Source organism: Chiloscyllium punctatum, chromosome 45, assembly GCF_047496795.1.
Source record: "Chiloscyllium punctatum isolate Juve2018m chromosome 45, sChiPun1.3, whole genome shotgun sequence".
Classification (NCBI taxonomy): Eukaryota; Metazoa; Chordata; class Chondrichthyes; order Orectolobiformes; family Hemiscylliidae; genus Chiloscyllium; species Chiloscyllium punctatum.
The window spans coordinates 61,465,038-61,489,920 of NC_092783.1; the positions used below are offsets into that span (position 1 = coordinate 61,465,038).

General features: G+C 44.3%; 1 protein-coding gene across 3 annotated transcripts in view; it reads left to right on the plus strand.

Annotated features, from left to right (window-relative positions):
- LOC140467490 (chemokine-like protein TAFA-2) overlaps positions 1 to 24,883 on the plus strand; it is a 77,194-nt gene that overhangs the window by 37,293 nt on the left and 15,018 nt on the right. For all 3 annotated transcript variants that reach the window (XM_072563905.1, XM_072563904.1, XM_072563906.1), the window contains one exon: positions 16,051 to 16,166. In XM_072563905.1, the coding sequence (XP_072420006.1) occupies positions 16,051 to 16,166 (116 nt within the window). The remainder of the gene's footprint in view (positions 1 to 16,050; positions 16,167 to 24,883) is intronic.

Consider the following 24,883-nt stretch of genomic DNA (forward strand, 5'->3'; position numbering starts at 1 on the left):
ATTGCAATTCAAATGAGGTCCTTGTCAATTTATGCAGAACTTGTCTTTGTTTTAGTCAATGAATGTGAAGCCTAAGCAAGGCGTTGCCATTAACAACTGTGCACTTAGAGCAGTGGAGCTGTTTGTGATGCATCAGCTGAAAGTATGTTGGCCTTTTTCGAAGCAGCTCTGAAATCATTCCTTCCTGTTTATGATTTCATTGTCTATTTTTGTTTTTGAGGAGGCAATGTTCTTGCTTGTGGAAGTTTTGGTACGAACTTGCAAAGTAAGTGGCAGTTCCTTCCTAGTGTGGGTCTCTAGCAATGCCAACACTGAAGGAGTGCTGCACTTCCAGAGGTACAGTCAGACAGGACGGTAATCTGTCTGAAGTTTCATCTGATGTTGAAGGTGCATGTGAAAAATCCCAGAATGCTAATTTTAAATATTCTCCCTGATGTCTTGGCTAATATTTATTCCTCATCAACATCACTTAAGGAGACCATTGATCTCATAAGAAATTAATAAAATAGGTTCCTGATGAAGGGCTTTTGCCCGAAACGTCGATTTCGAAGCTACTTGGATGCTGCCTGAACTGCTGTGCTCTTCCAGCACCACTAATCCAGAATCTGGTTTCCAGCATCTGCAGTCATTGTTTTTACCATGGGAGTAAACCAATCAGCCCCTTGCGTCAGTTCCACCATTTAATGGAATTATAGTTGATCTTCTACTTGAGTTTCACTTTCCCACCCATTCTCGATATCTCTTGATTCTGTTATTGACCAGAAATCTATCTCTGTCAGCCTAAAATCCATTTAAGATGGAGCATCTGTGGTCTTCAAGTTAAAAATCACACAGCACCAGGTTATAGTCCAACAGGTTTACTGTACTTGGAGGCACTAGCTTTTGGAGCGCTGCTCCTTCATCAGTTGGTTTAATGAAGGAGCAGCACTCTGAAAGCTAGTGCTTCCAAGTAAACCTGTAGGTCTATAACCTGGTGCTGTGTGATTTTTAACTTTGTCCACCTCAGTCCAACACCAGCATCTCCAAATCATAGTCATCAAGGTTAGTGAGTTTCAGACATTCACAACTAGCCTCAGTCCTAACACCTTACCCTGAGACTGTTCTCCCTTGTTCTCCATTCCAAACCCACCAGAGACAACCTTTCAGTATCTACCCTGTGAAGAATGGTGTCTGTCACAATGAAATCACTGCCCATTCTTCCAATCTCCAAAGACAATAGACCCAAGTTAGTCAGCCTGTATCCCTAGGACAACTCTCTTGTCCCAAGCACTAATCAATTATGCTTTTTTGCTGCACCACTCCATAGCGAGTAGGTTCTGTCTTAGATATGGGTGGCAGAACTGTGGATGGTATTCCAGGTGTGCTCTCACTAAAATCCAATGCATTTGTTGCATCTGATTATTGTTTGTGGGAGCTTGCTGTGCGTATACTAGCTGCTGTGTTTCCTACACTACAGTGAGAGACTGTACTTCAGAAAAAATGGTAACTCATTAATAAGTTGCAAAGTTTTTTGGGATGTTGCGGAAATGCAAAATATTCATTTCTTCCATCTAGAGATCTATAGAAACATTATGATACAGAAACAGGCCATTCGGCCTATCATAACCATACCTAGCCAATTAGCCCCTCCTGTGTACACTTGCAGTGCTTCAGAGGCAGTTCCAGATTCCTCTTTAATGAGTTGAGAGTTTCTGTCTTAATCCTCAAACTGGGCAGTGAAACCTCCCACCCTCTGGTCTCCCTGTTACAGGAAGGATGTTGTGAAACTTGAAATGGCTCAGAAACATTTATAAGAATGTCGTCAGGGTTGGAGGGTTTGAGCTATGGGGGAGGCTGAATAGGCTGGGACTATTTTCTGTGGATTGTCGAAGGCTGAGGGTTGACCTTATGGAGTTGACTAAAATTATGAGGGGCATGGATAGGGTGAATAGACAAGGTCTTTTTCCCAGGGTAGGGGAGTCCAAAACCAGAGGGCATAGGTTTAAGGTGAGGGGGAAAGATATAAAAAGGACCCAAGGGGTATCTTCTTCATGCAGAGGGTGGTGCGTGTATGGAATGAGCTGCCAGTGTAGGCTGATACAATTATAGCATTTAAAGGACATCTGGATGGGTACATGAATAGGAAGAGCTTGGAGGGAAGATGTGTTGGGTGTGTTAAAAGATATTAAGGTTAGGATAGATTCCCTACAGTGTGGAAACAGGCCCTTCAGCCCAACAAGTCCACACCAACCCTCCAAAGAGTAACCCACCCAGACCCATCTCCCTCTGACTAATGCACCTAACACTCTGGGCAATTTCCCGTGGCCAATTCACCTGACCTGCACATCTTTGGACTGTGAGAGGAGACCGGAGCACCCGGAGGAAACCCACACAGACACGGGGGGGAATGTGAAAACTCCACACAGATAGTCGCCTGAGGCTGGAATCGAACCTGGGACCCTGGTGCTGTGAGGCAGCAGTGCTAACCACTGAGCCACCGTGCCACCCCAAGTCACCCCTCAGCACCCTCTGTTCTCAGGAAAACAGCTCTAGCCTATCCACTCTTACCTCATCGCTGTAATTCTCAAGCCCTGGTAACATTCTTGTAAATAGGTGAGCAGTACTCTGTCAATGAGAGCTTTGTGCTGATTACCTCATCACTAAATATAGGCACGATGACTTGAGACACACTGTCGTAATAAAAGCAGAAAATTCTGGAAGTACTATTGCAGTTCTGGCACTAAGCGTGCGTGGACAGAAACATAGTCAATGCTTCAGACCAGTGACCTATCATCAGATTGTGAAACTGACCCCTTTGATGAAAAGGTCCAGAATCAAAAGACACGGATTTAAAGGAATGGGCAGAAGAAGCAAGAATAACAGTGAGGAGTTTTGTACTCAGTGAGTGAGCATGGTTTGGGATTCACCACCAGAATGCAATGGGGCGACTTGACCGAGGGAGATAACTGGATCATCAACTGAGCAGGAAACAGTTGTGAGGAAATGTAGAGGAGTGCATGTGGGTGAGTTGGTCCTACAGTGAGTCAGCATGGGCCAAATCATCATCTTGTGTAACTGTTTATCGGTTTAATAAATCCCTGCTCAAGCAAAGCACAATTGATGATGTCATGCTTCAATGTAGCAACATACTCATTCTGGCTGGTTGATTCAGGTTAGATTCCCTACAGTGTGGAAACAGGCCCTTCGGCCCAACAAGCCCACACCGACCCGCCGAAGAGTAACCCACCCAGACCTATTTCCCGCTGACTAATGCACCTAAGCTATATATCCCTGAGCATTATGGCCAATTCACCTGACCCACGCATCTTTGGACTGTGGGAGGAGACCCTCGCAGGCACTGGGAGAATGTGCAAACTCCACACTGAGGCGGGAATCGAACCTGGGACCCTGGTGCGATGAGGCAGCAGTGCTAACCACTGAGCCACTGGTTGCTTCTGATGATCACATAAGACCATAAGGAAATAGGAACAGGAGAAGGCCATTCAGCCCATTGAGCCTGCTCGGCCATTCAATAGGATCATGGTTGATCTGACATTCCTCACATCCACCTTCCTGCCCTTTCCCCGTAACCCTTGATTCCCCGACTGGTCAAGAATCTATGTGTCTCAGCCTTAAATATACCCAAGGACTCTGCCCCCACAGCCCTCTGTGGCACAGAATTCCAAAGACTCACAACCCTCAGAGAGAAGACATTCCTCCCCAATCTCAGTCTTAAATTGGTGCCCTTTTTTTCTGAGACTGTTCTCTCTGGTCCTAGACTCTCCCAGGAGGGGAGATATCCTCTCAGCCTTTACCCTGTCAAGCCCCTTAAGAATGCTGTATGTTTCAATGAGGTCACCTCTTGTTCTCCTAAACTTTGATGAAGGGCTTTTGCCCGAAACGTTGATTTCGCTGCTCGTTGGATGCTGCCTGAACTGCTGTGCTCTTCCAGCACCACTAATCCAGTATTTGCTTTCCAGCATCTGCAGTCATTGTTTTTACTCCAGTGGGTAGAATCCCAACCTGATTAGCCTTTGCTCATAAGACAATCCCTCCCATCCCAGGGATGATCCAAGTGAATCTTCCTGCTCTGGGAGTACCTGGTTTTTGAAATTCTGTTTCAGGTTTTCCAATCCGTCCATGAGCTTACCCACCTCCCTATCCCTGTAACCTCCTCCAGCCCTACACCTCTCTGAAGCTTTCTCTGCTCACAGCCCTCTTCAGTTTTAGTGATTCCAGCAACGGCAGCTACGCCCTCAGCTGCCTGGACCCTAAACTCTGCAATTGCCTCCCTAAATGTCTCTGCCTTCTTACCTCTCCCTTCATTTAAGATGTTTCCTAAAACTGACCACTTTGGAAAAATGTTGACCACCTGGTCTAATATCTCCTTATGTGTCTCAATTTCAAATTTTGATTGATAATGCTCCTGTAAAGCACTTTGGGGGAATTTGTTTTTCCTCTTTGAGGTGGTATAGAAATGCAGATGGTTGTTGGCTCGTGGCTTCTTGCTGATCAGATGAGTTAATTTAAGTGCAATAACCTTCCTCATCTGTCAGTCTCCGATGTGAAGTATTGGCTTGGGAAGATTGTAGGAGAAATGTGTTGCTTTTAAAGTTGTGTGTAGAATATTATGGCTTTATTTTGTAAAAGGAGCAAGGCAATTCTCTCCAATGTCATGGGCAACACTAAATCCTCAATCAGCACTAAAACAGTTTTGCTGCCCATTATCTTGTTGCTGTTTGTCAGAGTTTGCTCTGCACAAATTGGTTGTTGCATTCACTGCAGTCTCCTGAGATTGGAAATAAACTGTTCACTGGTTTGAGAACACAAAACAGAGAGAAGGGACAAGGGGATCTTTTCAGTTTCATTGGCTGTTATTGGTGGGCAGTTATCAAGCTCAGAGCTGGAGCCTCAGTTGCTTACCATAAATATTAATGTGCTTCTGTTAAAATCTAGCTAAACATCAACTATTTAACCCTTGCTGATTGTCTTCTAAAACCCACCTGGCTTATTAATGTTCTTCAGAGAAGGAAATCTGCCATCCTCACCCTAAAATTTAAGATCTATTGTTACATGTGCTCGAGTACAGAAGTACAGTACAGTGAAAAGTGTATAATGTCACGACACACAGCTTCATCTTAGGTACCGACGTTCCCAGGTACAAATAATAACATGGAAAAACAAAGTTAAAAGTACAGGTTGTTCTGCTAGAACGCACAACTCGTGAACATGATTTCACTGTAACGCGATTGATGAACTGGGAACACTGTTTTTAAGCACAAACTTTTAAAACATGTGTTGGCTGTAACGCGATTACATTGCCAAATTTAAACGCTGTTTCTAAAGTGCAATTTTTCTAGAACACGGGGTTTCACAAGAACTCAGCCATCACGTTACACAAGAACTACTTGCAAAGCATAACCAGTGTTCTTAGCGTAATTAAAAAATAAAGAAATAGTTAAAAGTTAACATTAAGTGAAAATATAAAGGTAAACATTCAACTCTCTGGGCCGACGTATGACTCACTGCAACCAGGTTGTGTCTCAATTGCCTTCTGGGTGATTACAGATGGCCAGTTAATGCTAGTCTTGCCAGTGATACTCAGATCCTGTGAATGGATTAAAAGGAGAATTAATTTGCTGTTGGGACCTCAGAGATCTTTTCTAAAGGGCAAAGTGCAATAGAATAAAGGAATGACCTGGGTCTAGTCGATGATGGGTGTCCCAGAACATCTACATTGTGGCTACGTGAGAATGGCTCGAGACAGGTGGCCAGGACACTGTGGGATGAGGTCTGACAAGTGTAGATACAAGCAGGAGCAGCAGATGAAGCAACCCTCTGGGTGAAGAAGTTCCTCAACTCAGTCTGAAATGGCTGCCCCTTATTTCGAGGCTATGCCCCTCTGTTCCCACTCTTGTAATGTATCCACTTTTACTGACAATGTAGGAAAGTGAATTCCGAGGAGGGCACACAAAATCACTAAGGCGCAACAAGAAGCTAGGAAAACAAAGGATATATTGAGCCTTCACTGGTGAGGTCACACCTGGAGCACTGTGTACACTTTTGGTCTCCTTACCTGAGAAAAGATGGACTGGCACTGGAGGGGGTGCAGAGGAGGTTCACGAGGTTGATTCCAGAGTTGAGAGGGTTGGCTTAAGAGGAGAGATTGAGTAGACTGGGTTTATACTTACTGAAATTTAGGAGCGTGAGGGGGATCTTATAGAAACATAGAAAATGATGAAGGGAAGCGATAAGACAGAAGCAGGGACGTTGTTTCCAATATCAGGTGAAACTGGAATTAGGGGCATCGTCTCAAAATAAGGGGGAGCAGATTTTGGACTGAGTTGAGGAGGAACTTCTTCACCCAAAGGGGTGTGAATCGGTGGGATTCCCTCCCCAGTGAAGCTTCCTCACTGAATGTTTTTCAAATAGATTTTTGAACAGTAAAGGGATTAAGGGTTATGGTGAGAGGGCGGGTAAGTGGAGCTGAGGCCACAAAAAGATCAGCCATGATCTTGTTGAATGGTAGAGCAGGCTCGAGGGGCCAGACGGCCTACTCCTGCTCCTGGTTCTTGTGTTCTTAATGTTAAGAGGTGCAGTATGAGAGTGAGAAAGTCTTGAAGTAATTGGTTTGGACTTTGATGGCAGTACTGTGTGCAGTTCCCACCTCCTTTAAGGAAGGATATATTTGCCTTAAAAAGATTGCAGCTGAGAGTCAATGGATTCTTTTGGGGGATGAGAGGGTTGTTCCTCATGACTCGGGTTTGAGTACAATGTTCCTATGTGCTTGGGAGTTTACAAGAAAAACTTTGATATCATTGAAATGTATGAAATCCTTAGAAGATCAACAGGGTAGTTACTTAGACATACATTCTCCTGGTTAAATAGTCTAGAGCATGGCATCCTAGCCTCAAGATCAAAGGGCAGCCATTTCACACTGGCATGAGGAGAAATCTTTTTCATTCAGAGGGTTGTGAATACTGAGAATTCTCTAGAGAGCCGTGAATGTTGAGTGGGTTCAAGACTGAGATTCTTAGCTTTTTTGGACTCTAGGGAATCAGGGATATGGGAAAACTGTTGGAAGGGGGATTTCAAGCAGAAGGTCAGCATGATCCTATTGAGTGCAGGCTTGATGGTCTGTGTATTGTAATGATATTTTTACAGCCTTATTATTGCGGTGACTACACTTTGAAAGAAACACCTCATTGACTGTAAAGTGCTTTGAGACATCCTAAGATTGTGAAGGACATTGTAAAATCTTTCTGGCGTAATTATTGCATTCAGCTCAACAGCTTGTCATGGTGGGATTTGAACCCTTGCCCTCTCAGTTGCAAGTCCTGCACCATAGCTGCTGACTTACTCCCTATTCAATGTGGACTGCAACACGACAGATTTCACCATGGTTTTATACAGCTGCTTTTCTCAGTTTAATGCATATCACAGCTAGTGCACAAGTTCCCTGTAGAGTTTTCCTAATTGAATTGCTTCTTTCCAGATGCACCCATGTGTTTGGCTCCACTTCAACAGAACACTGAATTTAAGCTAGCTAATGTACATTCCTTCAGTCTGCACTGCTAAAGAGGTACAGTGCTTTCAGTTCTGTCTTACCCAATGCATGTTCCATTAATTTCTTGTTGATATGTGCTGGTGGCTGCATCTTTTTTATAATGTATGAAGCCAATATAAATGATTTAAAGGCTGGAGCACTAACTGTAATGTCTCACAATAACTATAGTCGAGCCTTTCTCACAAATACCATTCGTCATTCCTCCTCACTCAACAAAAATCCATGGAATGGATAAATCTCAGCTGCTTCCTTAAGGATTACCAAGATTGAGAGGGGGCAGCAAATGGATTTTGGGAAAGATTCCTGGGTTTTTCGATCAGGAAATCACTTTCTAATGAGGAGAGGTGGTGTCTTTTGTTACGGATTCCTGGATGCTTAGGTCAGACAGTTTCATTATCTTGACCGTGTCCTGGATCTATGCACATTGCTGTTGGTCCAGTGGAGCCATATGCAGAGAGACTGTCGTCGTTCAGCAGGTGACATTGGCAGTTCCAGGCTCTCAGTCATGTTCCTGAAGCTTGCTGCTCACTCAGCGCTATTTCCATCACGAGCATTTTTTTTCCCCAGAAGGTTGAACATTTTTACCAGTTCTGTAAACTTCCTCCATGCTGACGATATTAAACAACTCTGTATGGCAACAGAAGTGATCTCACTGGATTCCTTCATCTGTTTGTGATCCCCAATGATTCTGGGACACCCAGTGGAATCTTTTACTGGATTGTTTCTTGATGGGTTGGTCGATGATAATGGTCCTGGGCCAATGTTTATCATAAAGGAGCAAGAGTAGGCCACTCAGACCCTTGAGCCTGCTCTCCTGTTTTCCCTTGCCTTTCTTTTGAAAACAAGGGATAGGAAAGGCAAGATTCGTGAACCGTGGATGACAGGAGAAATCATCCAACGAGCCAAGAGGAAGAGGGAAGTGTACATCAGGTCCAGGCAGCTAAGAACAGGTCGGACCTTAGAACATAGAACATAGAACATAGAACAATACAGCGCAGTACAGGCCCTTCGGCCCTCGATGTTGCGCCGATCAAAGCCCACCTAACCTACACTAACCCACTATCCTCCATATACCTATCCAATGCCCGCTTAAATACCCATAAAGAGGGAGAGTCCACTACTGCTACTGGCAGGGCATTCCATGATCTTACGACTCGCTGAGTGAAGAACCTACCCCTAACATCAGTCCTATATCTACCCCCCTTAATTTAAAGCTATGCCCCCTTGTAATAGCTGACTCCATACGTGGAAAAAGGTTCTCACTGTCAACCCTATCTAACCCCCTAATCATCTTGTACACCTCTATCAAATCACCCCTAAACCTTCTTTTCTCCAAAGAAAACAACCCCAAGTGCCTCAGCCTTTCCTCATAGGATCTTCCTACCATACCAGGCAACATCCTGGTAAACTTCCTCTGCACCCGTTCCAGTGCCTCCACATCCTTCCTATAGTATGGCGACCAAAACTGCACACAATATTCCAGATGCGGCCGCACCAGAGTCTTATACAACTGCAGCATGACCTCAGGACTCCGGAACTCAATTCCTCTACCAATAAAAGCCAGTACGCCATATGCTTTCTTCACTGCACTATTTACCTGGGTGGCAACTTTCAGAGATCTGTGTACATGGACACCAAGATCCCTCTGCTCTTCCACACTACCAAGTAGTCTACCATTAGCCCAGTAATCCATCTTTTTATTACTCTTACCAAAGTGAATCACTTCACACTTAGCTACATTGAACTCCATTTGCCACCTTTCTGCCCAGCTCTGCAGCTTCTCTATATCCCGCTGTAACCTGCCATATCCTTCCTCACTGTCTACAACTCCTCCGACTTTCGTATCATCCGCAAACTTGCTCACCCAACCTTCTAACCCTTCCTCCAGGTCATTTATAAAAATGACAAACAGCAATGGTCCCAAAACAGATTCTTGCGGAACACCACTAGTGACGGCACTCCAAGATGAACCGTTGCCATCAACTACTACCCTCTGTCTTCTTCCAGAGAGCCAATTCCTAATCCAAACCTCCAACTCACCCTCAATGCCATATCTCTGTATTTTCTGCAGTAGCCTACCTTGAGGAATATCAGGAGAGTAGGACAATCTTAAACAAGGAATCAAGTGGGCTAAAAGGGGTCATGAAATAACTTTAGTGAGCAGAATTAAGGAGAATCCCAAGGCCTTTTATCCATATATAAGAAGCAAGAGGGTAACTGTAGAAAGGGTTGGTCCACTAAAGGATAAAGAAGGAAGGTTATATGTGGAACGTGAGAAAATGGGTGAGATTCTGTATGGTTACTTTGCATCAGTGTTCACTGAGGAGAGGGACGTGATGAATGTTGAGATTTTAGATATGAGTTTGTTTACCCTGGATCACGTTGACATCAGGAGAGAAGATGTGTTGGGTATGTTAAAGGATATTAAGATTAGATTAGATTCCCTACAGTGTGGAAACAGGCCCTTCAGCCCAACAAGTCCACACAGACCCTCCAAAGAGTAACCCACCCAGACCCATCTCCCTCTGACTAATGCACCTAACATTATGGGCAATTTAGCATGGCCAATTCATCTGCCTGCACATCTTTGGACGGAAACCGGAGCACCAGGAGAAAACTCACGCAGACACGGGGAGAATGTGCAAACTCCACACAGACTGTCCCCTGAGGCTAGAATTGAATCTGGGACCCTGGTGCTATGAGGCAGCAGTGCTAACCACTGAGCCACCGTGTCGCGCCCTGAGCCACCATGCTGCCCAATAAAGGTGGACAAATCCCCAGGACCAGATGGGATCTATCCCAGGTTGCTGAGGGAGGCAAGAGAGGAAATAGCTGGGGCCCTGACAGATATCTTTGTTGCATCCTTAAATACAGGTGAGGTGCCAGAAGACTGGAGGGTTGCTCATGTTGTCTCCCTGTACAAGAAGGGTAGTGGGGATATTCCAGGTAACTATAGAGCAGTGAGCCTGACGTCGGTGGTGGGAAAGTTTCTGGAGAAGGTACTGACGGATCGGATCTATTTATATTTGGAAAAGAATGAGCATATCAGTGATAGGCAGCATGGTTTTGTGTGGGGGAGTTTGTGTCTTACCAACTTAATAGAGTTCTTTGAGGAAGTGGCCAAGTTGATAGATGAAGGAAGGGCTGTAGACGTCATATACATGGACTTTAGTAAGGTGTTTGGTACGGTTCCCCATGGTAAACTATTGGAGAAAGTGAAGTCACATGGTGTTCAGGGTGTTCTAGCTAGGTGGATATAGAACTGGTTGAGCAACAGGAGACAGAGAGTAGTAGTTGAAGGGAGTTTCTCGAAATGGAGAAAGGTGACCAGTGGTGTTCCACAGGGATCAGTGTTGGGGCCATTATTGTTTGTGATATACATAAATGATCTGGAAGAGGGCACTGTTGGTATGATCAGTAAGTATGCAGATGACGAGAAGATTATAGAGTAGCAGAAAGCATGGGGACTGTCAAAGAATACAGGAGAATATAGAGTTCAATCTAGGCAAATGTGAGGTGATGCATTTTGGGAAGTCTAATTCTAGAGCGAACTATACTGTAAATGGAAGAGCCTTGGGAAACGTTGATGGGCAGAAAGATCTGGGAGTTCAGGTCCATTGTACCCTGAAGGTTGCTGCATAGGTGGATAGAGTGGTCAACAAGGCATATGGTTTGCTTGCCTTCATTGGATGGGGTATTGAGTGTAAGAGCTGGAAGGTCATGTTAAAATTGTACAAGACATTGCTTCGGCCGCATTTAGAATACTGTGTACAGTTCTGAGCGCCACATTACCAAAAGGATGTGGACGCTTTGGAGAGGGTGCAGAGAAGGTTTACGAGGATGTTGCCTGGTATGGAAGGTGCTAGGTTGAGTAGGTAGGGATTGTTTTCCCAGGGTGAGGGATTCAATAACAAGAGGTCATGCTTTCATGGTGAGAGGTGAAAAGTTTAATGGGGATACACACGGCAAGTACTTTACACAGAGGGTGGTAGGTGCCTGGAATACATTGCCAGCAGAGGTGGTAGAGGCAGGCACGGTAGATTCATTTAAGGTGAGTCTGGACAGATGCAGGAGTAGGTGGGGAGCAGAGGATTACAGATCCTTAGGAATTGGGCGACAGGTTTAGACAGTAGATTTGGATTGACTCAGGCTTGGAGAGCCGAAGGGCCTGTTCCTGGGCTGTAAATTTTCTCTGTTCTTTGTTTTTACCCCCATTCAATAAACTCATGACTGATCTGATTTCATCCTCAACTCTACGTTCCTGCATATCGCCGATAATCTTTCACCAGCCGTGGTCATCCAGAATCTAGCTTTTATTTCATAATTCACCCGTGGGATGTGGGTATTACTGGCTGGTCAGCAGTTATTGCCTATCCCTCGTTGTCCTTAAACTGAGTGGCTCACTGGGTCATTGCAGAGGGCAGTTGTGGGTAAGTAATATTGCTATGGGCCTGGAGTCACATATAGTCCAGACCAGGTAAGGATGGCAGATTCTTTCCCCAAAATGCATTAATGAGCCAGATGGGTTTTTCTAACAATCGTTTCATGTTCTCAGCAGGTCCTTAATTCCAGACATTTTTTTATTGGATTCAAAGTCCGCCATCTGACATGCTGGGATTCGAACCTGTCCCCCCAGAAAGTTAGTTGAGTTAATGGAATAATATTCTAGTGATAGTAGCATGACACCATCACCTCTTCCTTTGCCTCAAAAATATTTAAAGATTCTGCATCCACTGCCTTTTGTAGAAGTGAATTGCAAAGCCTCACAACCCCCGAGAGAAAATAATATTTCCTCCTCCATCTTAAATGGGAGCCTTTTTTTAACTGGGGAGGGAAGGTGATGGCCCTCTAATGGTTTGGCAGGCGGTGGAATTTGAATTCAATAGAAATCTGCAACGGAAAGTCTGATGATGACCATGAATCCATTGCTGAATGTAGGAAAAACCCATCTGGGTCACTAATATCCTTTAGGGAAAGAATCTGCCATCCTTACCTGGTCTGGACTACATGTAACTCCAGACCCACATCAATGTGGTTGACCCTTAACTACCCTCGGGGCAATTAGGGATGGACAACAAATGCTGGCATAGCCAGGGCCACCCATATCCAATGAGTGAATAAAATAAAACCATTACCTGTAGTTCTAGATTCACTCACAGGAAGAAACCAGCTCTCCACATCCACCTGGTCAAAACCCTCAAGATCTTACATGTTTCAATTAAGTCACCTCTGGCTCTTCTCAACTCCAGGGGAAATGGGCTTAGCCTGTCTAAAGTTTCCTCAAAAGGCAATCCACTCATTCCACGTATTAGTCTAGCGAAGCTTCACTGATGTTTCCAATGAATTAACATCATCCTGTAAGTACAGTGACCAGTACTGTGCACAATCTTCCAGATATCATCTCACTAATGTCCAGTATAACTGAAATATACCCTCCCTACACTCGCATTCAATTCCTCCCACAATTATATGTAATAATTATATTTGTTTTCTGAATTGCTTGCTGTACCTGCATACTAACCTTTGAATGACTATTTGTTTCTGGATCAGTTGTTCTCAAATGTAGCATCCCTACAGTGTGGAGACAGGCCATTTGGCCCAACAAGTCCAGACAGACCCTCTGAATAGTATCCCATCTGAACACATTCCCCTACCCTATTACCTTACAGTTCCCTCACTGAAGCACAGCACCGCATCTACACATCTCTGGACGCTATGAGGCAATTTAGCATGGCCAATTCACCTGGCCTGCGGGAGGTAACCAGACCACCCGGAGAAACCCGAACAGACACAGGGAGATTGTGCAAACTCCACACAGACAGTCACTCCTAGGCTGGAATTGAACCCAGGTCCCTGATGCTATGAGGCAGTAGTGCTAACCACTGAGCCACTGTGCCACACATTAACCATGCTGCTTGTCAACATGATTACAAGGAGTTAAGGGGGCTGGTACAGATCGAACTGCTCCCTCCAAATTCTAACGGAGAACTTAGCTCCACCCACAGTCTCTGTATGACATCAGTGGAATGGGTGGAGCAAATGCAATATGAACATTAACCCCTTCAGGACCATTACCTCATGCAACGTGAGGTATATAAAAAGTATATAAAACATAGTTTAGGACAAGGTTAAATATCAACAAGTTTTGCATAACATAACTTGAAATTTGGAACAAGTTATTGGTTCAAAGAACATGGATTTACAGTAACCAATGTAAAGGGGTTAATTCCTCATATCACTGTGTAGAAAAAACAGTAGATTGTTGAGTTTGCAAATCCCACAAGAGATGGCAGACACTGTATTTGCTGCTGTTGTTCATCCAAGTTGCGCTCTAACATGTGACTCACATCGATGATAAAGCAAATTGGAAGTGTCACTCCAAGTCCCGTCACATCAGGCTTCTTACATCACTTGTAAATTGTACATCCACTTTTTATAATTTCATTTTGCTTTTGTGAATTGATTGAAAACCTATGGGGAAATGTAGAAATCTCACAATTATTGAACCATGTTGACATAATGGAAGATGAAAGCAGTAGGGATAATGAGCATGTTGAAAGAGTTAGAATGGTTCTCGGACCCTGCTGAGTATGGCATCTGTGCTGAATTAAAGTTTAGAAAATTCCGGTTTTCTCAACTGCTGAAGATTGAACCATGTAGACAGACAAACCCCAGGCCTGAACCTCTGGTCAATACATGGTTAGCTGCTCAATGTTGGGATGATGGTGGCGGGAGTGTTGATGCTACTGTTTACATCAGCACTCCGCAGTTGGACAGTGAAACATCACCTTGGAATTCTGCTCTCAACTGTAAACCAAAAAGCACTGCATCAAGACGGCATGGGATGCAGGTTCAATTTTTGTCTATTCATGTGGAACATGGGCATTGCTGGCTTATTAGCCCTCTCCAGTTGTCCTTGAGAAGGTGGGGGTGAGCTGCCTTCTTGAACACTTGCAATCCATGTGTTGTAGAAGGACAAGGGCAGCAGATACATGGGGACAACACCCTCTGCAAGTTCCCCTCTGAGTCCCTCACCATCATGACTTGGAAATATATCAACATCCCTTCAGTTTGACAGATCAAAATCCTGGAATTCCCTCCCTAATGGTGTTGTGAGTCAACCCACAGCACATGGACTGCTACTACCCAAGTCAGGATGGTGAGGGGCTTGGAGGGGAACTTGCAGAGGGTGTTGTTCCCATGTATCTGCTGCCCTTGTCCTTCTACAGAGCATGGACTGCAGTGGGTCAAGAAGGCAGCTCACCCCCACCTTCTCATGGGGCAACTAGGGATGGGCAATAATGTTGGCCCAGCCAGTGACACCCACATCCCATGAATGAACAATAAAAAAATGGCATTAGGGAGGGAATTCCAGAATTGTGACCAAACGACAACGAGTGAACAGTAATATATTTCTAGTTCAGAATAGTGAGTGGCTGGGAGGACAATTTGCACAGGGTGATGTTCCCATGTATCTGCTGCCCTTGTCCTTCTCAACAGAAGTGGTTGTGGGTTTGGAAGGTGTTGTCTGAGGATCTTTCGTGAACTTCTGTAGGGCAGCTTGTTGGTAGTACATACTGCTGCTACTGAGCGTTGGTGATGGAGGGAGTCAATGTTGATGGATGTGGTGTATTGATGTGGTGCGTTAATGGGTAGGCAGTGGCCAAGTGGCATTATCACTAGATTATTAATTAAGAGATCCCTATCTGGCTTCAAATCCTGTCATGACCGATGGTAGTATGTGTAGCCAGTAACAATCTGGAATTAATGACTCTATTGATGACCATCAAGCCATTGCCAGATTGTCAGGAGAGAAAAACCCATCTGGTTCACTAATATTCTTTAGGCAAGGAAATCTGTCAATCTTTCCTGGTCTGGCCTCCATGTGACTCCACACGACGCGGTTGACTCTCGCTCATTTTCTGGGCAATAAATGGTATCCACGTCCTGTGAATGATTGTAATTGGTTCAGCATTTCCACTGCACCAACTCAGCAAGATCTCATTGATAGCACCTCCCAACCTCATGATCTTGACCATCTCTAATTCACGCACCATCCTGAGTTGAGCATACGCCTCCAGTAGACATCTGGAATCCCTTCGCTAACAGCTCCATGAGCGCATCTACAACCCACACCACTCTGCAGCTGCTCAAGCGCGCAACTCACCCGAACCGAAATTCCATTTGTACATTGAAGAGACATGCTCAGACCAGTTCCATCCTTTCCAACCTTTACTGCTTATTCCTTCTGGCACCCACCTTCTCAAGGAGCAGCCAGGGCTGAGCAATAAATACTGGTCTTACCCATATCCCAAAGCTTCATTTCTGATTCCTCCTGTTATTGACCAGCTGGTACAGAATTCATTCCTGGCTTTGCACTTGTGTGAGGTTGTGGAAAGTTCCTGGGTGTTGCAGAAAATGTAACCTAGTAATTGTTAGTTCCTTCTGGAGAGGAGGGAGAATTATACGTTGCATTTTCATGTTTGTTTATGATTTTGTTGCAGGATGGGTGGGAGCTACTTCCAAAACGTGGACAAGTGGCTAATCCTGCTGACTGTGTGCCTGATAACAATCTGGGGACGGGTAAGCCTGGCCTCAACTCATCATCGGAGCCACTCAGGTCAGTACTGACATTTCCACTGGGGGCTTCAGTTTCCTCCCACTGAACAAAGATGTGCAGGTTAGGGTGGATTGGCCATGATGAATTGCCCATAGTGACCAGGGATGTGCAAGCTAGGTGGATTAGCTGTCGGAAATGCAGGGTTACGGGGATAGGGTGGGGGAGTGAGGCTGGGTGGGATGCTGTTCGGAAGGTTGGTGCTGACCGGATGGGTCGAGAGGGATTCTATCATTCTAATGTATCAGCTCCGTATTTTCTCAATGTGTATCACCAAACGTTCTAGATATGATCCAGGTACTGAAGTGCTTTAGTTTCACAGAACCCAACAGTGGAAACATTTTCTCTCTGACCACTTTACTGAAACCTTCCACAATGTTACAAACACCTGTTAGGTCAGCCCTCAGTCTTTCTTACTAAGAGAAAAGTTAGATTCAGGAGTGCTATCCAAGATTTTAAACACACTCCTCCCAGGCAGGTGATTTCAAATAAAACTATTGGACTAGGCCAGACCACTCAAAATATTCTTGAGCAGGCAACCCAGACCATAACTTTGCAATTTGTTTCAGTAAGTGTATAGTGAAAATTACCCAGAGTGGGGTAGCTAGGTTGACTACTAGATTTTGCAATAGACAGAAATTTATTCATAAAATTACATAATGAAACACAAAGAACAGAATAAAACAAACCCTACAAAACCCAGTCTATCCAAACTAGACTTAATTATGCTGTTTCGAATATACACAACAGTCCCTATATCAAACCCCCTTAAAACATAAGTAAGAAAAAGAACAGATGCTTCCAGGTTTGAAACTAGAAGGGCAGAAAGAGGGAGAGAGAGGGAGAGAGAGAGAGAGAGAGAGAGAGCCTGTTTCCACACAGCTCACTGTTGAACTCCCAATCCGTTCTGGACTGAACTGCTCAGCTAGAGAGCTGACCACTCCCTTTTCATTATACAGGTCACTTCTAAAACATGACCACTTTGGCCTGAAGTCTCATCTGTTTTTGTATAAACAGAAACGGCTCACAATCTCTGTACCAAACCAGTCTAATCAGCACCCGGCCTGGTTTATGCCCCCTCTGAAGCACGTAATCAAGGACACAGTATTCTTGAGAAAAGGAACAGCTTTTAGAAAAAACAGACCAGCTTTGTGACACCCCACCCCTTAAAAAAAACCCCATCAATACCAAAAGATGGCTTCATTTTTAAAACCCTTCAAAACAAATTGGTTAGTAGTCTAAACATACACATCCACTACTAACTATACACATGCACAACATGCAAATTCAGGCTGTGGCACATCAGCCACCGAACACCTCCGTACCTCATTCTGGTCTCAATAACGAATCGGCAATCACGTTTTCGTGACCTGCCACCTGACAATTGTCAAATTGAACGGCTGCAACAACAAACTCAATCTAAACAGACTGGCATTTTTGTCCTTCAGTTTTTCCACAAATGTCAATGGGTTATGATCAGGATATACAATTGTCTCAGCTGCATTGCTGGGAATATAAACACTGTAATGTTGTAATGCCAACACCAAGCTTAAAGTCTCTTTCTCCACTGTTGAATATTTCTGTTGATGAACGTTCAACTTCCTGGAAAAATACCCAATGGGTCTTTCCATTCCCTCGTCATCCTCCTGCAGGAGCACCGCACCGACACCCACATCACTGGCATCGATAGACACCTTGAAAGGCTTCATATAATCCAGTGAGGCTAATATTGGGGCAGGGGTTAACACAGCTTTTAGGCTGTCAAATGCCTTTTGACAGTCCACTGTCCACTGAAACTTCTTGCCCTTTTTTAAGTTTGGAGAGTGGAGCAGCCATACTGCTAACGTTTGGCACAAACTTCCGGTAAAATCCACACAACCCCAGGAACCATAGTACTGTATTTTGGTTGACAGTGAGGGAAATTTCCCAATTACTTTTGTTTAGACACCATGGGGGGCCATTTGTCCAGGTCCAATAACATGGCCCAGGAAGGTGACTTGGGCTTTGGCAAATTCACTTTTAGCTAGATTTACCACCAAGCCTCCCTTCCGAAGTCAATCGAACAAGTCCGATAAATGCTGTAAATGTTCCTTCTGTGAGTACCTAGAAATCACCAGGTCATCAATATACACCACACAGTTGGGTAATCCAGCAATGACCATATTAGTCAGCCTCCGAAATGTGGCTGGAGCGTTCTTCATACTGAATGGCATGACTTTGAACTGATATCGTCCATTTGCCATTAGGAAAGCCGAAATTGCCTTTACTCTCGCTGATACAATTTCAAATTATTTTACGCAAAACTTGCTGGTATTTAACCTTGTCCTAGATTATGTTTTATATACTTTTTATATATCTCATGTTGCATGAGGTAATGGTCCTGAAGGGGTTAATGTTCAGATTGCGTTAGCTCCACCCATTCCACTGATGTCATACAAGACTGTGGGTGGAGCTAAGTTCTCCGTTAGCATTTGGAGGGAGCGGATCGATCTGTACCAGCCCCCTTAACTCCTTGTAATCATGTTAACAGGCAGCATGGTTAATGTGTGGCACAGTGGCTCAGTGGTTAGCACTGCTGCCTCACAGCATCTGGGACCTGGGTTCAATTCCAGCCTAGGAGTGACTATCTGTGTGGAGTTTGCACATTCTCCCTGTGTCTGCATGGGTTTCCTCCGGGTGCTCTGGTTTTCTCCCACAGTCCAAAGATGTGCAGGTCAGGTGAATTGGCCATATTAAATTGCCTCATAGCGTCCAGAGATGTGTAGATGCGGTGCTGTGCTTCAGTGAGGGAACTGTAAGGTAATAGGGTAGGGGAATGTGTTCAGATGGGATACTTTTCAGAGGGTCTGTCTGGACTTGTTGGGCCAAATGGCCTGTTTCCACACTGTAGGGATTCTACATTTGAGAACAACTGATCCAGAAACAAATCGTCATTCAAAGGTTAGTATGCAGGTACAGCAAGCAATTCAGAAAACAAATATAATTATTACATATAATTGTGGGAGGAATTGAATGCAAGTGTAGGGAGGGTATATTTCAGTTATACTGGACATTAGTGAGATGATATCTGGAATACTGTGCACTGTACTGGTCACTGTACTTACAGGATAATGTTAATTCATTGGAAACATCAGAGAAGCTTCGCTAGACTAATACGTGGAATGAGTGGATTGCCTTTTGAGGAAACTTTAGACAGGCTAAGCCCATTTTCCCTGGAGTTGAGAAGAGCCAGAGGTGACTTAATTGAAACATGTAAGATCTTGAGGGTTTTGACCAGGTGGATGTGGAGAGCTGGTTTCTTCCTGTGAGTGAATCTAGAACTACAGGTAATGGTTTTATTTTATTCACTCATCAGATGTGGGTGACCCTGGCTATGCCAGCATTTGTTGTCCATCCCTAATTGCCCCGAGGGTAGTTAAGAGTCAACCACATTGATGTGGGTCTGGATTTACATGTAGTCCAGACCAGGTAAGGATGGCAGATTCTTTCCCTAAAGGATATTAGTGACCCAGATGGGTTTTTCCTACATTCAGCAATGGATTCATGGTCAACATCAGACTTTCCGTTGCAGATTTCTATTGAATTCAAATTCCACCACCTGCCAAACCATTAGAGGGCCATCACCTTCCCTCCCTGGTTAAAAAAAGACTCCCATTTAAGATGGAGGAGGAAATATTATTTTCTCTCGGGGGTTGTGAGGCTTTGCAATTCACTTCTACAAAAGGCAACGGATGCAGAATCTTTAAATATTTTTGAGGCAAAGGAAGAGGTGATGGTGTCGTGCTACTATCACTAGAATATTATTCCATTAACTCAACTAACTTTCTGGGGGGACAGGTTTGAATCCCAGCATGTCAGATGGCGGACTTTGAATCCAATAAAAAAATGTCTGGAATTAAGGACCTACTGAGAACATGAAATGATTGTTAGAAAAACCCATCTGGCTCATTAATGCGTTTTGGGGAAAGAATCTGCCATCCTTACCTGGTCTGGACTATATGTGACTCCAGGCCCATAGCATTATTACTTACCCACAATGCCTTCTTGACCACTCTATCCACTTGTGCAGCAACCTTCAGGGTACAATGGACCTGAACTCCCAGATCTTTCTGCCCATCAACCTTTCCCAAGGCTCTTCCATTTACAGTATAGTTCGCTCTAGAATTAGACTTCCCAAAATGCATCACCTCACATTTGCCTAGATTGAACTCTATATTCTCTTGTATTCTTTGACAGTCCCCATGCTTTCTGCTACTCTATAATCTTCTCGTCATCTGCATACATCCTGGTCATACCAACAGTGCCCTCTTCCAGATCATTTATGTATATCACAAACAATAGTGGCCCCAATTCTGATCCCTGTGGAACACCACTGGTCACCTTTCTCCATTTCAAGAAACTTCCTTCAACTACTACTCTCTGTCTCCTGTTGCTCAACCAGTTCTTTATCCACCTAGCTAGAGCACCCTGCACACCGTGTGACTTCACTTTCTCCATTAGTTTACCATGGGGAACCGTACCAAACGCCTTACTAAAGTCCATGTATATGACATTTACAGCCCTTCCTTCATCTATCAACTTGGTCACTTCCTCAAAGGACTCTATTAAGTTGGTAAGACACAAACTCCCCCACACAAAACCATGCTGCCTATCACTGATAAGCTCATTCTTTTCTAAATATAAATAGATCCTATCCGTCAGTACCTTCTCCAGAAACTTTCCCACCACTGACGTCAGGCTCACTGCTCTATAGTTACCTGGAATATCCCCACTACCCTTCTTGTACAGGGAGACAACATGAGCAACCCTCCAGTCCTCCGGCACCTCACCTGTATTTAAGGATGCCACAAAGATATCTGTCAGGGCCCCAGCTATTTCCTCTCTCGCCTCCCTCAGCAACCTGGGATAGATCCCATCTGGTCCTGGGGATTTGTCCACCTTTATTGGGCAGCATGGTGGCTCAGGGGGCGACACGGTGGCTCAGTGGTTAGCACTGCTGCCTCATAGCACCAGGGTCCCAGATTCAATTCTAGCCTCAGGGACAGTCTGTGTGCCCACTCTATCCACCAGTGCAGCGACCTTCAGGGTACAATAGTCCAGGCCAGCAAAAATGCCTTTGTATTTTATCTGTGTTTTCCTCATCCCTAATGACCTCCAAGTGGTAGCTCATGCACCAGTTGCAGCACCCCCTTTCTATACCCTAGTGGCAAAACAATTTGATGAATCTCTGCCCATTTTTCATCAGCTTGAATGTGTGATGGTCTCCATTTCCTCATTAAGACATCTTTTGTTAAGTAATAACATGTAGGGATGCATTCACTCTCCTCTGTATATGCCTTTTGATGTAACTGTTTTAAGTTCTCATCTTTCTGCTGTAACTCAATCAGCTTAACAGAGCTAAATATACTTGCATGTTTACCTATATGCTCTTGCCCTTTCCCACTTATCTGATCAAAAAAAGTCTCGGATAACGCTATGTCAGCTTCTTTATCTGTGCTTTTTGATCTCTCCTGCTTCAACTTGTGCCTCTGTGATTTGTAATCACACAATCTGGGAACATTTCTGGATAAACATCCTTCCTGTTTTCAGTTGTCTGCGTCTCCACTGGCTTTTTAACTAGAGTAGGCAGCACACCTACCGTTGAATCAGCTATATCATTTGCAAGGTCACATTATATTCCTGGAGCCGAGAGTTTGTCCAGTACTCCGACCACAATTCTCCACTCTTCTCTAGCCTTACTTTATACAATTGAACACTTCTTATCTCACCATAAATTCCTGTTACCAGCACCTTTTCTGGCAATAGTCCCTCAGGTGTACATATCTCCTTATCGTTCAACATCACAGACTGAGAGGATCCTGAGTCCCTTAAGAGTGTAACCTCTGTACCTGTACTCCTAGTCTATGTGAATAAACTTTACCCTTGCATGTATATTTTTAAGCTGATCTGGCACTTCCTCCTTAATCAACCTCTGATCATCTTGTACACTCTGAGGCAGTTGTCTAACTTCCTAGTGCCTTTTGTTACTAGTCCAACAAAATTCCCAAGCTTGTCTGGTTATCCTACCTCTGGCTTTCTCCTAGCCCACCAACACTGTGATTTCGTGTGTCCCACTTTATTACAATGAAAATACCGGAGCTTTTGAACTTCTTTGTCCCCCTCAGTGGTTTCTTTTTGACCGTGTGGTAGGTTATCCTTATGATCTTCACTGAGATCTACCTTTCCCTTTCCACATGATGGTTTCTCTTTGCCCCAATTTCTATCCCTCATTGATTGAAATTGACTCTGGAAGCCAAACCATGTTTTATGGACCAGCTCAGAATCATCAGCCCCTTCAGCTGCTAACCTTGCAGTTTTAACTCTCTGCTCTTCCACATGAATTTGCACTATTTCAGGCAGTAAACTTTCAAATTCCTCCAAAATAATGACCTCTCTAAGGACATCATAGGTTTGCTCGATTTGTAAAGCTCTTATCCACCTATCGAAATTACTCTGTTTGATCCTTTCAAACTCAATGTAGGTTTGACCAGGTTCCCTCCTTAGATTCCTGAAATGTTGTCTATAGGCTTCTGGTACAAGCTCAAATGCACTTACAAAGGCTTTTTACACCTCCTCATAATCCCAGATATCGCCTCTGATCAGGATCCAAATCCTCACTAGCCCTACTTACAACTTCATTTCGATCAACAAAACCCACATTGCCACTGGCCACTTCATTTGTTTAGCTACCTTTTCAAATGAGATGAAAAAAAACTTCTCATTAAATTTATGCAATGCTTGAACATACTTAAACAGTTTCGCACTGGGGTCCTGGTAGGCTTGGTTAGAGTGGTGCTGGAAAAGCACAGCAGGTCAGGCAGCATCCGAGGAGCAGGAAAATCGATATTTCGGGCAAAAGCCCTTCATCAGGAAGAGAGTACCTGAAGGGTGGAGTGATAAATGAGAGTGGGGTGGAGTGGGGGGGGAGGGGGGGAAGAAAGTAGCATAGAGTACAATAGGTGAATGGGGGTGGGGATGGAGGTGATAGGTCAGAGAGGAGGGTGGAGTGGATAGGTGGGAAGAGAGATTGGCAGGTAGGACAGGTCATGAGGATGGTGCTGAGCTGGAAGGTTGGAGCTGGGTGAGGTAGGGGAAGGGGAAATGAGGAAACTGGTGAAATCCACATTGATGCCCTGGGGTGTTCTTCCTCCAGGCATCAGGTGGTGAGGTAAAGTGTCCTTGGCAGAGTGGGAGGGGGAGTTGAAATGTTGGGTCACAGGGCAGTGGGGTTGATTGCTCATCCTCACTCTCTTCCTTAATAAGCCCACCCTCAGCCTTTATCTCTAGCCTTTTAAGCTGACTTTCCATCTTAAGCGTAAGTTTTTGAAGTTTAAAAGCTCTTTCTTTTTCCCTCTGTTCTGCTTCTAATCATAACTCAAACTGTCCCATTTCTGCTGCCCCTTTCCTTATCTCTCACCTCTAACTCAAGCTGCTTCATTTGTAATTGAATCCTTGCCATCTCTATAGATTCTGATGGTATCTCCAGCAAGTTTAAATGCTGAGCTACTGCTGTAATTATCTCTCCTTTCCTCACAGAAGCAGGCAGCTCCAATTCCAGCTTCTCTGCTAATTCCTGCAGCTTGGTCTTATTCATCTTTTGCAAACCTTCCAAAGTCACTGCATCCACATCCAGAAAGCTTTTGGCGACTGAAAGAGCCATTCCTATCCCAAGCTTTGTCTACCCAACCAAACCAACTCCTGAAATAAAGACCCTATCACCTACCACTTGCTGTTTAAAATCCTGCAAAGACCCCCCAGTCTGTCTAGACTAGGCCAGACCACTCCAAACATTCTTGAGCAGGCAGCTCAGACCGTAACTTTGCAATTTGTTTTGGTAAGTGTACAGTGAGAATTACCTGGAGTGAGGTAGCTAGGTTGACTACTAAATTTTAAAACAGACAGAAATTTATTCACAAAATTACACAATGAAACACAAAGAACAGAGTAATGAACCCCTGCAGAACCCAATCTATCCAAACTAGACTTAATTATGCTGTTCAGAATATACAGAATTATCTGATTGTTAGTATATTGGTGTTTGTGGGAAACTGCTGTGTTTATTGACAGGAAGGAATTTGAATGTCTATCAGTGGGGGATGGAGGGACGGGAGCCTGAAAGTGCAAGAAGTAAACTGGTCAGAACTGAATATTGCAGCCAGATTGTAGAAGCTACAAGACCATACGATGTAGGAACAGCAGCAAGCCATTCAGTCCATCTAACATGCACTGCCATCCAATGAGATCATGACTGATCTGACAATCCTGAACTCCACTTTCCTGCCTTTTCCCCATACCCCTTGATTTCCTTATTGATTAAAGATCTGTCTGTGTCAGCTTTGAATACACTCAATGACCCAGACCCGACAGCCTTCTATAGTAAAGGACCTTGCAGATTAACTACCCTCTGAGAGAGTGCTGGAAGATGAGACTTGTGTAGATTTGCTGCAGCGTTGGTAGTATGGATTTGATGGGCCCAAGGGCCTTTTCAAAACTCTGTGATTCTAGAAGAAACTTCTCCTTAGCTCTGTCTTAGATGCACTACCCTTTATTCTGAGATAATGCCCTTTTTCCCACAAGGTGAAGCAATCTTTCCACGTCCCTCCTGGTGAATCCTCAAAGAACCTTGTACAGTTCAATAAGATAATTTCTTGCTTGTCCAAACTCCTGGGAGCAGTGTCCTG